This window comes from Pelophylax lessonae (genome assembly GCF_965119305.1).
Source record: "Pelophylax lessonae genome assembly, chromosome: 9".
NCBI lineage: Eukaryota > Metazoa > Chordata > Amphibia > Anura > Ranidae > Pelophylax > Pelophylax lessonae.
This window is the reverse complement of record NC_138776.1, coordinates 272,561,814-272,576,972: the sequence shown is the minus strand read 5'-3', so window position 1 is coordinate 272,576,972 and position 15,159 is coordinate 272,561,814. Positions and strand designations below refer to the sequence as shown.

Sequence of the window (15,159 nt, the reverse complement as noted above, 5' to 3'; positions counted from 1 at the left end):
CAGGCCAAGCATGTAAAAATGGATTTTTGTAAAATCTTACCGTAAAATCCTTTTCTCTTAAGCTCATTGACAGACGTAGTCCTTGTTGATTAATAACAACTCGGGTTATACTGCCCTCTACAGGAGTAGGACTAGACAGGAAAGAAAACGTTCTGGCCACACCCTAGGGGCAGTCCCAGAGGGTATATCCTCTCACTTCCTGCTACAGCAAATCAGTTATGTCACAAAGCAGTGTTTAGAGAATTTAACCCAACCCAACTCAAAAACAGAGGGGCGGGTACTACGTCTGTCAATGAGCTTAAGAGAAAAGGATTTTACGGTAAGATTTTACAAAAATCCATTTTTCTCTGTCGCTCATTGACAGACGTAGTCCTTGTTGATTAATAACAACTCGGGACGTCCCAAAGCAGTACCACAAATGAGGGGTGGGATAACAGAAATCAAAATCCAGAAGGCCCAACCGGAGCCAACCAGAAGCATCAAGGACTCATCGAGCAAAAATATGAGACCTAAGTGAAACACCCAACAAACCCTTGAGGTAGACCAACAGTCTCCTCAGTTTGCGGCCTGCAGAACCTTGTGGCCAAAAGAGGCATCTGACGATGCCATCACATCAACTTTATAAAATGTTGTAAAGGTATGAACCGACGATCAAGTCATCGCCTTGAAAACCTGGATCGCTGACGCCTGATGGCGGAAGACCCAGGAGACACTAGGCGCCCGAGTAGAGTGCGCCTTAACGGGGAACGGAGGATTCCGACCCTTAATAGAATAAGCCTGTACCACCGTCTGACTGGTCCATCTAGATATGGTCGCGGCAGACACAGGCAACCCCCTTCAAGGGCTATCCGTGATCACAAAAAGTGAGTCCGTCTTACGAAAACAAGTTCGTAGTAGTCAAGTGTATCCTTCTGAACCCCATCCAAGGAATGTAATGCAAACTCCCAAGGATGGCTAGTCTTAGGACACGGGGAAGGTAACACAATATTTTTATTCAGATGAAAACTCTGAAAACCACTTAGGAAGGAAGGATGGATTTGGAAGAAGAACCACCTTATTCCTATGAACCACCAGATGTGGGGAACGTCAAGATAATGCGGCCAGTTCTGACACCCTGCGTGCAGAAGTAATGGCCACCAAGAAGGCCACCTTCTGGGATAATGTAAGCAAGGGAATCTCCCTATTATCTTCAAAGAGAAGTTTCTGAAGAACCGACCACACTAAATTAAGATCCCAGGCGGTAAGGATGCGCGCACTGGCGGAGCCAGATGTCGCACCCCCTGGATGAAATTCCGCACCAAGGAATGATTAGCCAAAGGTTTTTGCCAGTGGGACTATGTTGCGGCCGACCCAGCGCGGAGCTATGGCCTGCACGCGCTCGTAGGCTGAACTGGGGTGACCACTGGATCTCAACATCCAGCCCGTCGCCCAGTTCCAGCTTTCTTGCTTGAAGATCTCACAGGAACACTGGAGAAAAAAGCTGTCTAAAAAAATCTAAGAAAAGAATCCTGCCAGGACTGAAGATCCTAGCAAGGCATCTAGGTCCTTACTCCTAACTAGACAGAAAAAAACTGATTTGCTGTAGCAGGAAGTGAGAGGATATACCCTCTGGGACTGCCCCTAGGGTGTGGCCAGAACGTTTTCTTTCCTGTCTAGTCCTACTCCTGTAGAGGGCAGTATAACCAGAGTTGTTATTAATCAACAAGGACTACGTCTGTCAATGAGCGACAGAGAAAAATGGTTTTCAAGACCTCATCTTTTAAAAGAAGGGACCAATAGGACGGAAGGTATGTAGAAGAGAATAAAGGGCTAGCCGACTGCCTTAATGAATACTTCTGTTCAGTTTTTACAGAAGAAAAAGAAGAAGGACCTCCACTTGAAAGGATGACGAATGAATCGTTTGATGCATGTGTCTTTACAGAGGACGACGTTCTAAGATTGCTGTCTAAAGTGAAGACAAATAAGTCACAGGGTCCTGATGAGATACACCCAAGATTATTAAAAGAGCTTAGTGGTGAGCTGGCAAAACCATTAACAGATCTATTTAACCAATCATTAGTAACAGGAGTCGTCCCGGAAGATTGGAAATTGGCAAATGTCGTGCCCATTCACAAGAAAGGTAGTAGGGAGGAATCGAGCAACTATAGACCAGTGAGTCTGACATAAATAGTAGGCAAATTAATGGAAACCCTATTAAAGGATAGGATTGTGGAACATCTTAAATCCCATGGATTGCAAGATGAAAAACAACATGGGTTTACTTCAGGGAGATCATGTCAAACAAATCTTATAGATTTATTTGACTGGGTGACTAAAATAATAGACGGTGGAGGTGCAGTAGACATTGCATATCTAGATTTTAGTAAGGCTTTTGACACTGTCCCACATAGAAGACTTATCAATAAACTGCAGTCATTGAGCATGGACTCCCATATTGTTGAGTGGATTAGGCAGTGGCTGAGTGACAGACAACAGAGGGTTGTAGTCAATGGAGAACATTCAGAACAAGGTCATGTTACCAGTGGGGTACCTCAGGGATCTGTACTGGGACCAATTTTGTTTAATATCTTCATAAGTGATATTGCAAAAGGCCTCGATGGTAAGGTTTATCTTTTTGCTGATGACACAAAGATATGTAACAGGGTTGATGTTCCTGGAGGGAAACGCCAAATGGAAAAGGATTTAGGAAAACTAGAAGAATGGTCAGAACTCTGGCAACTGAAATTTAATGTGGATAAGTGCAAGATAATGCACCTGGGGCGTAAAAACCCAAGGGCAGAATATAGAATATTTGACACAGTCCTGACCTCAGTATCTGAGGAAAGGGATTTAGGAGTAATTATTTCAGAAGACTTAAAGGTGGGAAGACAATGTAATAGAGCAGCACGAAATGCCAGCAGAATGCTTGGATGTATAGGGAGAGGTATAAGCAGTAGAAAGAGAGAAGTGCTTATGCCGCTGTACAGAACACTGGTGAGACCTCACTTGGAGTATTGTGCGCAGTACTGGAGGCCATATCTCCAGAAGGATATAGATACTCTAGAGAGAGTTCAGAGAAGAGCTACTAAACTAGTACATGGATTGCAGGAAAAAACTTACCAGGAAAGGATAAAGGACCTTAACATGTATAGCTTGTAAGAAAGAAGAGAGAGGGGATATGATAGAAACTTTTAAATACATAAAGGGAATCAACTCGGTAAAGGAGGAGAGCATATTTAAAAGAAGAAAAACTACCACAAGAGGACACAGTTTTAAATTAGAGGGGCAAAGGTTTAAAAGTAATATGAGGAAGTATTACTTTACTGAGAGAGTAGTGGATGCATGGAATAACCTTCCTGCAGAAGTGGTAGCTGCAAATACAGTGAAGGAGTTTAAGCATGCATGGGATAGGCATAAGGCTATCCTTCATATAAGATAGGGCCAGGGACTATTCATAGGATTCAGATATATTGGGCAGACTAGATGGGCCAAATGGTTCTTATCTGCCGACACATTCTATGTTTCTATGTTTCAATGTTTTTTTAAGATTTTCTCTAGTTGTTGGTATTGACGTTTATAGCCTGTCAAAAAAGCTGTACTGAAATCCCTTGTCTTAGTCTTTTTAGTGTAAAACAGGCTCTTTCTCTCAATCCCTTTAACCATTTGCCAACCACCGCACGACTATTTACGTCGGCGGTCAGCCCCTCACAGGCAGAGTGACGTAGCTCTACGTCGCTAGCCTGTGAGGGTCTAGAGAGCTCCCGCGCGCCGCCGGGGCGCGCTCCCACTCCCGCGTCGTCACAGACCCCCCCGCGCGTGTGACCGGCGGACCCGATGTCCGCCGGTCACTCGCGATCGTCGGGTGGAGAGGGAGAAAGGCAGGCGGCTAATGTAAACAAGCCGCCTGTCATTCTCCCCTGTGTAGAAACAGTGATCATACGGTTCTACTATGTAGGACCGTTGATCACTGTTCCTACACCTCAAGCCACAGCCAATCACAGTTAGAATCACGCCCCTAGGGATACACATAACCCCTCCCTCTCAAAAAAAGTTAACCACTTCACTGCCAGTGTCATTTTACAGTAACAATGCATATGTATAGCACTGATTACTGTATAAATGTCACTGGTAACCCCAAAAGTGTCAAAAATGTTAGTCAAGGGTCCGATCTGTCCGCCGCAATGTCGCAGTACCGCAAAAAAAATCGCAGATCGCCGCCATTACGCGTTAAAAAAAAACAACAAAAATGACAAAAATCTTTCCCTTTGTTAGTAAACGCAATAACTTTTGCGCAAACCAATCAAAATACGCTTTTTGCGATTTTTTTTTTACCAAACATATGGCCCAAAATTGGCCCAAAATGTTAAAAAATTTTGATTTTTACTTTTTTTGGGGGGGAATATCATATAAAAAAAATGTGAAAAATATTGTTATTTTTGCAAAATTGACGCTGTTTTTTTGTTTATAGTGCAAAAAGTAAAAATCGCAACAGGTGATCAAATACCACCAAAAGAAAGCTCTGTTTGTGGGGAAAAAAAGGATGTCAAATTCGTTTAGGTACAGCGTCACACGACCGCGCAATTGTCCGTTAAAGTCACATAGTGCCGAATCGCAAAATAGGCCCTGGTCAGGAAGGGGGTAAAATCTTTCGGGGCTTAAGTGGTTAATTGCATCCTTAGTGGCAAGCAAATCTCTGGTCTTGTAACCTTTTTCTTTAAATCTTTCTACAAGCATATTAGCCTGTTGGTCATAATCCTCGTCTAGGTTACAATTCCTTCTAACCCTCAGCATCTGGCTCTTAGGAATGGAGCTCAGCCATCTAGGATGATGGCAGCTCCCTAGTGGGATATAGCCATTTTTATCTATCTCCTTGAAAAAAGTCCTGTTAAATAATTTTCCATTGTTTTTATATATCACCAAGTCAAGGAAGTTTAATTATTGCAATCCACAGGTTTCTGAAAAGGAAATCCCATACTGGTTTTCACCAATATAGGTCAGAAACCTTGATAATGAATCCTGGGATCCTCTCCAGACTATAAAAATATCATCAATATAACTTATGTATACCTTGAGTTCAGAAGGTTTATTGCTAAAAAAAAGTCTTAATTTTCCCACTTACTCATAAATATGTTTGCTATGGAAGGAGCATATTTGGCTCCCATAGCCGCACCAAATAGCTTAATTTTCCCACTTACTCATAAATATGTTTGCTATGGAAGGAGCATATTTGGCTCCCATAGCCGCACCAAATAGCTTAATTTTCCCACTTACTCATAAATATGTTTGCTATGGAAGGAGCGTATTTGGCTTCCATAGCCGCACCAAATAGCTTCATTTTCCCACTTACTCATAAATATGTTTGCTATGGAAGGAGCGTATTTGGCTCCCATAGCCACACCAAATAGCTTCATTTTCCCACTTACTCATAAATATGTTTGCTATGGAAGGAGCGTATTTGCCTCCCATAGCCGCACCAAATGGCTTCATTTTCCCAATTACTCATAAATAAATGACAACAAATATGAGGGGCCGTAATTACCAAGTGCTGTAACTGGCATCATTGAGAGGATCCATTCCTTTGTTTGCTCTGAGCAACTATTCAGAAAAGGTCACAACATGGAGTTAGCCTGGAGGAATTTTCCTTTTGGTGACAAGCTTCTTTTGACCCCAAAGGGGTCGATCAGTTCTGGCGAGGAGGGTCCCAGAAGGGGATTGAGACACCTGGCACTAGCTATTATTTTGGAGCACTTTATTTGCAGTATCACCAGCACCTTTTCCATTATACTGCACTATATTTTGGACTTTTTAGCACCCTAAGCACTTCATTAAAGTATTGCACGACATTGTTAATCTTTGCACAACATCATTGGACTTTTGCAGTTTTGCACCTTCTTTATATATTTCAAGCATTTGTGCACTTTGTAATTATTATATTTGCAAGCGCTGTGTTTTTTGTTAGTTTGTCTGAGTTTTTTACGTGCAGCAGCTGCATCACACATTCACATATTTATTTGGTCCTTTTATTCATCTAGCATGGGTTTTAAATTGCTAATACTACCCCCCACCCGGTTTGGTTTGGGCCAGAACTCCTGAACAGGGAAAAAGTTTGAATAAGAGCCACAAACTCTATTAAAGTCACTGGGGCCCTAACATGAAAAATCAAAACTCCCTATTTGTAAGGCTTATATGCAAGTTATTGGCCATAAAAAGGGTATGGGGGTCCGGGTACTGCCCTGGGGGACATGTATCACTGCCAACATTTTTTTTTTTAAATATCGTTTTTAAAGGAGCAGTGAAACAATAAAAATGAAAAATGTCTTTAAATACAGTGCCTGGGGGGTCCCCTTGGTCTGTCTGTAAAGTGGCACATCTGTACCATGTATAGAACCTGCTGCAGCAAAACTGACATTCATTACATTTAAAATGTCGGCAATAGAAAAATGTAAAAAAAAAATGGCGTGCAGCCAAGCAGGTCAGGAAAAGGGGGGGGGGCAAGTGAGCGCCCCCCCCTCCTGAACCACACCAGGCCATATGCCCTCAACATGGGGGGTGTTCTTTGGGAAGGGGGGCCTCTTGCCCACAGCCCTGGGTGGTGGCTGTGGGGGTCTGCAGGCAGGAGGCTTATCGGAATCTGGAAGCCCCGTTTAACAAAGGGACCCCAAGATCCCAGGCCCCTTTCCTATGTGAAAGAGTATGAGGTACATAGAACCCCCACCCATTCACCAAAAAAGTGTAATAATAAAATATTGGCGTCCTCCGATGTAGATGTGCGGATCTATTGACGATGGATCTACATCGGGGGACACTATTTTTTTATTTTTTAATAAAGGAATTGTCAAAAACTTGTCTCCATGTTTTTTTATTACTTTTTGAAACTTTTTTTGTGAATGGATAGGGATGTACCCAATACTCATTGACATAGGGGGCTTCCAGATACTTATAAGCCCCCACAACCACAGCCCAAGGTGTGGGGAAGAGGACCTTGTCCACTTCAACATGGGGACAAGATGCTTTGGGGCATAGCCCCCCACCCAAAGCTCCCCCCATGTTGAGGGCATGTTATGGTTCAGGATGGGGGGGTTTGCTTGCTTGTCCCCCCCTTTTCTGGCCTGCATGTTCAGATAAAGGTCTGGTATAGATTTTGGGGCGGGGACCCTAGGCCGATTTTTTTTTTTTATCTTGCCATGGGGTTTCCCTAAAATCCATAGCAGACCGGAAGTATGAGTTTAGGCCGAACATTTGCCTGTTTGACGAACACCCTGCAATGCACAGTGCAGTCTGTGCCCTGATTGGACAAAGCTTTGCCCATTTAGGGCGCAGTGTAAGCTGGTTGTTAAGCAATGGGGCTGGGAAGCCGGCCACCGCATCCTTAACAAACGATGAGTCATCAGCAGTCAATGGGTTTTCCCACTGACAGCTGAATAAAAAAAAAAAGTGCTGGTAAGAAAAAAAACAGCATGGGGTCCCCCCAGTCTATACCAGGCCCTCCCAGTCTAAAAGTGTCCCTCGGTGTAAATCCATCGTCAATCACGACGCCCGAAAAATCGCCTCCTGGGAGGCCTCCCACCGACTGCTCTCTCTTCGCTTTGACAGTTCATATATAGGCAAGGGGCGGGGCCATCCAGTTACGTTACCCGCTGGCACTGCCCTCTTTTGACATCACATGATGTGAATTTACATTGAGGGACACGATTTTTTTCTTTTTTAATAAAGGATTTGTCATAAACTGCTTCCTGTGGTTCTTATTTTTTGGAACCTTTTTTGGTGAATAGGTAGGGATACGATGTACCCGATACCCATTCACATACGGGGGGTCCGGGATCTGGGAGACCCCTTGGACTTCTAGATTCCGATAACCCCCCCTCTCGCAGACCCCCACAACCAAAGCCCAGGGTTGTTGGGAACAGGCCCTTCTCACCATCAACATGAGGTCAAGGTGCTTTTGGGTAGGGGGGGGCGCAAGCTCGCTCGCTCGTCCCCCTCCTTCTCCTGAACTACCAGGCCGCATGTTCAGATAAGGGTCAGGTATGGATTTTGGGAGGGGACCTCTCACCCATTTTTTCTTCATTTATTAATGGCCATGTTCCGGCAACTGTAATCGTGAGACATTTGGGATTTTCTTCTTTAGAAATGTAATTTTTGCTGCAGCATGATCTATACATGCTACAGATGCACCACTTTGCAGGCACATCAGGGGACACCCCAGGCACGGTATTTAAAGGATAAAATATATTATATTTTCATTTTCATTGTTGCACTTTAAGCATTATTAAAATACCTGCTACAGTAAAAAACAATTGTTGTTAAAATAAAATGTTTTATTGATACATGTCCCCCAGGGCAGTACTCTTTTTTGGCCAATTACTGGCATATAAGCCTTCAAAATGGGCACTTTTGATTTTACCTGTTCAGGGGACAGGGATCAAGGCTGGAGAATAAGAGGACAGAGATTACCGCTGGAGAATCAGAGGACAGGGTTTACCACTGAAGAGTCAGAGGACCGGGATTACCATTGGAGAGGCAGAGGACAGACATCACAGCTCGAGAGTCAGAGGACAGGGATCACCACTGGAGAGGCAGAAGACAGGGATCACCGCTAGAGAGGCAGAGGACAGGGATCACCGCTGGAGAGGCAGAGCACAGGAATCACCGCTGGAGAGTCAGAGGACAGGAATCACCGCTGGAGAGTCAGAGGACAGGGATCACCGCTGGAGAGTCAGAGGACAGGAATCACCGCTGGAGAGTCAGAGGACAGGGATCACCGCTGGAGAGTCAGAGGACAGGGATCACCACTGGAGAGGGAGAGGACAGGGATCACCGCTGGAGAGTCAGAGGACAGGGATCACCACTGGAGAGTGAGAGGACAGGGATCACCACTGGAGAGTGAGAGGACAGGGATCACCACTGGAGAGTGAGAGGACAGGGATCACCACTGGAGAGGGAGAGGACAGGGATCACCGCTGGAGAGTGAGAGGACAGGGATCACCACTGGAGAGTGAGAGGACAGGGATCACCACTGGAGAGTGAGAGGACAGGGATCACCACTGGAGAGTGAGAGGACAGGGATCACCACTGGAGAGGGAGAGGACAGGGATCACCACTGGAGAGGGAGAGGACAGGGATCACCGCTGGAGAGTCAGAGGACAGGGATCACCGCTGGAGAGTCAGAGGACAGGGATCACCACTGGAGAGGGAGAGGACAGGGATCACTGCTGGAGAGTCAGAGGACAGGGATCACTGCTGGAGAGGGAGAGGACAGGGTTCACCGCTGGAGTGGGGGGAGGACAGGGATCACTGCTGGTGTCACAGGGTAACGTGGCAGAGCCTGACGTAAGAGGAGTGGCTTACCGGGTAACTGGCGTGGCACAGGTTCACCAGAGGCGCGGAGTCTAAGTGTAAGCCGGTTTTCACCAGGGCCCCAGATGGTGGGGATGGATTTGGCTGCCTGCTAACACCAGGTCGCGGCCCCCCGGATTCCCTGGGAGAGCCAGGAACAGATCCAGGACCAATAGCCGGTAGCAGGTAAACAGATCAGGACGAGACAGGAGGATAGTCAGGACAAGCCAAGGTCAGGGCGGGGAGCAGGTAATCAGAATCCAAAGACAAGCCAGGTCAGGTAAACAGGAACAGCAGATATAACAGGCACAGGATACAGGAGAGCTGAAGACAACACAGCAAAGTGCAGTGCTGCTGGGCTGTTTAAATAAGGCAGCCTGTTTGCCAATTATTGCAATTAGTCTGCTCTAGGTTAACCCTTTAGGAGACTCATGACAGCACATCAGTGTGCTCAGGAAGCATTCCTAACAGCGCCTGCGCAGGGTATTAAGTCTCTGACAGCTGGAGAGGGGGAGGATAGGGATCACCGCTGGAGAGGGAGAAGACAGGGGTCACCGTTGTAGAGCGAGAGTCAGAGATCACCGCCGGAGAGTCAGAGGACAAGGATCACTTCTGGAATGGCACTTGGCTGAGCTCCCACCTCCACATGTCACACAGCTTCTCCCCCTACAGTTCAAAGAGCTCCTCCCCCCACACTACACACAGCTGAAATCACATTCCTTTTACACACAGCCACGATCTCCCACCCGGAAATCTCCCAGATCAGAACGGTAGCACAGTATCCAGATACACCCTGTGCAGATCATGGCTGTGTGTAAAGGAATGTGATTTTAGCTCTGTATAATGTGGTGGGAGGAGCTGTGTGTAATACGGGGGGAGGAGCTCTGTGTAGTGTGGGGGGGGGGGGGAGCTGTGTGCAGTGCTGGAATGGGAAAGGAGCTCAGCTGCCAGGTAAAGCATCCAGGGTTGAAGGGGGTGGTCAAAGGGGTTTGGTGGGTGAAAACTGGAAGATTATTGTGCAGCATTGATTTTCATATCCAGGTATACCAAACACGGATTCTCTTGGATAGGCCTGTCACCCAGGAAGTAGTAGGCCGCTATCTCCCCTACTGTGTACCGTGATTTTATAGTATCAGAATTATGTAATGTATAACAGAGTATATAATGCAGGGGTCAGGACTCTATAATATACAATAATATTATTGGTGTTCAGAAATCAGCGTTGGCTGAAATTATTACATGAGAGAAGTTGCAGAGGTCCCACACCGCTGCCTCCCATCTCCTGAGACTGCACTCAGTGACTTGGGTGTGAGACTATACAGACATATCCCTCCACCCGGCACAGCCAGCAAATAACAGAGCAAGTAACCCCGGGAGAATTCTTCTGTCAGAGATCTTGCTAGACCCGGGCATGGGGCAGAAGACCCAAGGTACATACCCCAGGTGTCTAGGCTGAGCAACGTCTATGGTGAACATCAACATTTTACTGCCAGCTGAACCCCAGAATCTCCATAAATCCAGTCTAGAGACATAAATTGTGTCTGCAGCACAGAGAAGGAAGATTATCCGAGAGAAATACAGGAATACAGGATGGGGAACACAGCTCAGGAAAGTCACCAGGGGATTACAGGCTTATATCACCCAGTCCCCTTCTCTACGCTGGACCAATCAGAGAGCAGTATGGGTGGAGGAATGTATTTAGTGTTAATGACCCACCTGTTCTGATCTCTGTAGGAGTGTCCTCCTCTATAAATGTCCCCGTTATTCCATCCTCCTCCATAGACTGCTGATCATCCCTCACATACCTCTCTTCTTCTTCTGCTTTAACCTCAAATTCTATATCGATTGGATCTCCACTCTAAACCAAGAAAATGGGAGAAAATATCATCTGTAAGGTATAAGCTTTATTATTGTGACATCATATAGGAGATCCACACATTGTCTCTGAGTCTGTGTTTAATAATCTCCGTCCCACCAACCTTGTAACATGTTGGGATGGTGTGACCTTCCTGTGTGGAATCCTGGGAATACAGAGGACGGGGACATCTCTCTGGTGGGTTCCTGGTATTAGGTGGCTCCATCATATCCTTGTGTCCTTCTGAAAACTCCTCCGTCACTCCATACTCCTCATCCTCCTCTTTATACTCTTCTTTTACAACAATCTTATCATCCCTGAGGTTTCCACTCTGAATATATAACAAAACATTCATTGTAACAAACATACTTGTGTATAAATCATAACTACCAATAATTGTTCCTCATCTACCTGATGATGGTGGGGGATGGTGTGACCTTCCTGTGTGGAATCCCGGGAATACAGAGGACGGGGACATCTCTCTGGTGGGTTCCTGGTATTAGGTGGCTCCAAAATATCCTTGTGCCCGTCAGACAACTCCTTTATTACTCCATACTCCTCATCCTCCTCTGTAAATTCTTCTTTTACAACCATATTATCCATGACGTTTTCATTCTGAAAGATAATAAAACATTCATTGTAACAACATGCTTGTGTATAAATCATAACTACCAAAAATTGTCAATCATTTACCTGATGATGGTGGGGGATGGTGTGACCTTCCTGTGTGGAATCCCGGGAATACAGAGGACGGGGACATTCTCTGTTACTAGGTGGTGGCTCCATCGTATCCTTGTGTCCTGAAAACTCCTTTATCACCCCATCCTCATCATCCTCCTCTTTTAGATCAACTTTAGAATCTCTCAGGTTTCCACTCTGAATATATAATAAAAATGACATCAATGGTAACAATGCAGATAATGTACAGATCCTAATGATACTATCAGTGATTATTCCTCATCTACCTGATGATGGTGGGGGATGGTGTGACCTTCCTGTGTGGAATCCCGGGAATACAGAGGACGGGGACATCTCTCTGGTGGGTTCCCATTACTGGATCCATCTGTAGGAAACACACACACTGACTGAATACATTGTTTCTATGTGTTTATCAGATGATGGGGGATCTAGGTGGATCCTCCGTACTGCTCTCTCCTTTACAATAAAGTCTCCTCTTACCCGGTGATGTGAGGGGCGGCTGATTCTCCATCATGACGTCCTTGTAGAGATCCTTGTGTCCTTCTAAATACTCCCACTCCTCCATGGAGAAATAGACAGTGACATCCTGACACCTTATAGGAACCTGACACACACAATGATACAGTCACCATCCAGACACATTCCTTGTGTTGAACCTTCACAGAAATCAGGAATAGTTATTCCCTCCTCCATAAAGATTATAAATCTAACATACGTATTATAAATCCACCTCCTGATAAAACCTGGATCCCGTATCATCGTATAATCCGTTATATAAACTGAAAAGCAGAAATCGATGGAAAAACAACACATTTCCGAAATGAAGGGATTGTTCCCGGGCCCGTAAGAGGGGGGAATGTTCTAACCCTGAAGGAGTTAATCTATGTTTCTACACTATATATGTGGAAATACCTTCCAAATGTCTGAGATGGAAATGAGGGACTCCTAATAGCAAAAATATATAGGCATAGGACACACCCCCCTAAAGAAGAATTGTGCAAAAAAAAAAAAATCAGGTACACATTTCTTTTACCTATAATAAGGCTTACCTATAGGTAGTGTGAATATTTCCTAAATCGGCACAGTTTAGGAGATATTTACATTACATGCAACCAGTGACGTCACTGGTGCATGCACTCTAAAGGAACGACCAGCCGTGCCTTGTCATTCCGTTCCTTCCGAGCCCTTTGTTGTAATCCACTACTCTTGCGCATATGCGCGGAAGTGGCTTTAGCCAGTCACAGAGCCAAGGTCTGTGAACTCGCAAGCAAGACGGGTGAAGATGGGAGCCCGCTGCAGCTCTGAGATCTCAGCGCGGGAGGAGGGCTTCATTTTAAGGTAAGTTGAACATACTGTGCTGGTATGCAATGCATTTTTTCCTCTACTATTCCTTTATATTGGCTTTTGGAATTTACAATTGCAGCAGAAAAATGTAGAAATTGGATGAAAGGTTTAGCAACGGGAAACGTTTTTAGATAAATAGAGCATTTTATATATATATAGATCAGACCAATATGAGGGACAAATGAGGAGGACAGAGGAACAGAGGGACTTTGTTGAGAATGAGGGACAGTCCCTCCAAATCAGGGACAGTTGGGAGCTATATATGTGTGTATCATCATCTACTGGAGATAAAAGACTTCACAGTGACTATGGAGGAAGAGGACGAACATGACGGGGAGTTACTGGGTGTAACTAGAAAATAAGATCTTATTACCTCCTCTACTGACACTTCCAGCGATGTCTCCTCTCTACTTCCTCCTGACTCACCTTTCACCCAGAACTTCCTATTTATACCTGACATCACTTCCTGTTTTCCATAGAGACTTCCTGTCTCTAGGGTAGAAGTGATATTACCACCTTGTGGAGCTCAGAGGAACTGCAGCCCCGAGAACCGTCTCGTAGTGTGAACACGGCCTTGTGCTGTGTGTGTATGTACTGTATATCTTTATACATGGGTCATCTCCACCACCAAGGGGGAGAGAAATATATTACTGCGTAGTCCAGCCTTTCTGATCCAGAATTCCTCCAAAGGTTTCAAGGGGTTCTTTGAGCAATGAACGATTTCTGTCTCTATGTAAGAACTGACATCAGTGATCTGTAAGGGGGGCAGTGTCAGGGTGCCAGGAAAGCAGACCACACTAAGGCTGGCCATACACTATACAATTTTCTTGTTCAACTTTCCTTTAGATTTACCAAAACCATGTAATATAGGGTCAAACCTAAACACTTTCAATTTGTATGCAGTCAGGCAGGCCCTTGCACTACATAGTTTAAGGTAAATCTAAAGGAAATTGAATAAGAAAATTGTATAGTGTATGGCCAGCCTAAGATGCAAGTAAAATAAAAAAGTTTATTAGGGCAACAACAATAAATGCCCAAGTCAAGAAACAGGTAATCGAGTCTAGAAGTGGGTAGTCACCCAAGCTGGGGTCGAGTCCAGCAACGGGTAGCCAGCCGATGCCGGATCGTTTGCCGATGCGGAATCGAGAGCCAGGAAAGTGGTCAGCCATGCCAGGTCATGCACAGGGGAACACGGAGAACAGAAAACTGCTAGCAGTGATGCACCTTGGAGCACAAACACAAGGGCAAAGGACTGCAAGCCCTCAGGGGATATATATAGTCAGGTGTGCAACATCATCACTGAACGACGCCCAGGCAGCAGACAAGTGATGATGCAAACAGAGTTTATAAGAGACAGAAATCTGCACATGTCCAAGATGGCTGCCAAAAGAAAGGCAAGGTAAGACCTTGACAGTACCCTCCCCTCAACGGCCCCTCCTCCACGGAGCAAAAAAATGGTTTCTGAGGAAAGCAAGCATTGAAAGCGCGGAGAAGGGTGGGAGCATGAACATTAGTGGAGGGAACCCAGGAGCGCTCCTCAGGACCATAACCCTTCCAGTGAACCAGGCATTGAACCTGACCTCGGAACAGACGAGAATCCCAGATGCTGCTAACCTCATACTCTTCATGATTGCCCACAGGAATAGGACAAGGGCGAGGAAGTGAAGAAGTATAGCGATTGCAAACCAGTAGCTTCAAAAGTGACACGTAAAAAGGGTATGGGGCCCAGGTACTGCCCTGGGGGACATGTATCACTGCAAACATTTTTTTTAAATACCATTTTTAAAGGAGCAGTGATTTTAAAGATGCTTACAGTGAAACAACAAAAATGAAAAATTCCTTTAAATATAGTGCCTGGGAGGTCCTCTTAGTCTTCCTGTAAAGTGCCGCATCTGCACCGTGTATAGAACCTGCTGCATCTGTACTGTGTATAGAACCTGCTGCAT

The 15,159-nt window shown here is 45.3% G+C and overlaps 2 protein-coding genes across 2 annotated transcripts in view; both read right to left on the bottom strand.

Moving 5' to 3' along the window:
* The window catches only part of LOC309562616 (uncharacterized protein), a 679,009-nt gene that overhangs the window by 291,328 nt on the left and 372,522 nt on the right, over positions 1-15,159 (bottom strand).
* LOC309562621 (uncharacterized protein) overlaps positions 1-15,159 on the bottom strand; it is a 478,591-nt gene that overhangs the window by 100,104 nt on the left and 363,328 nt on the right. The window contains exons 13-14 of the mRNA XM_082266874.1: positions 11,295-11,501; positions 11,032-11,173 (exon numbers count right to left, since the gene is read on the bottom strand). Coding sequence (XP_082123000.1) covers positions 11,032-11,173; positions 11,295-11,501 — 349 coding nt within the window. The remainder of the gene's footprint in view (positions 1-11,031; positions 11,174-11,294; positions 11,502-15,159) is intronic.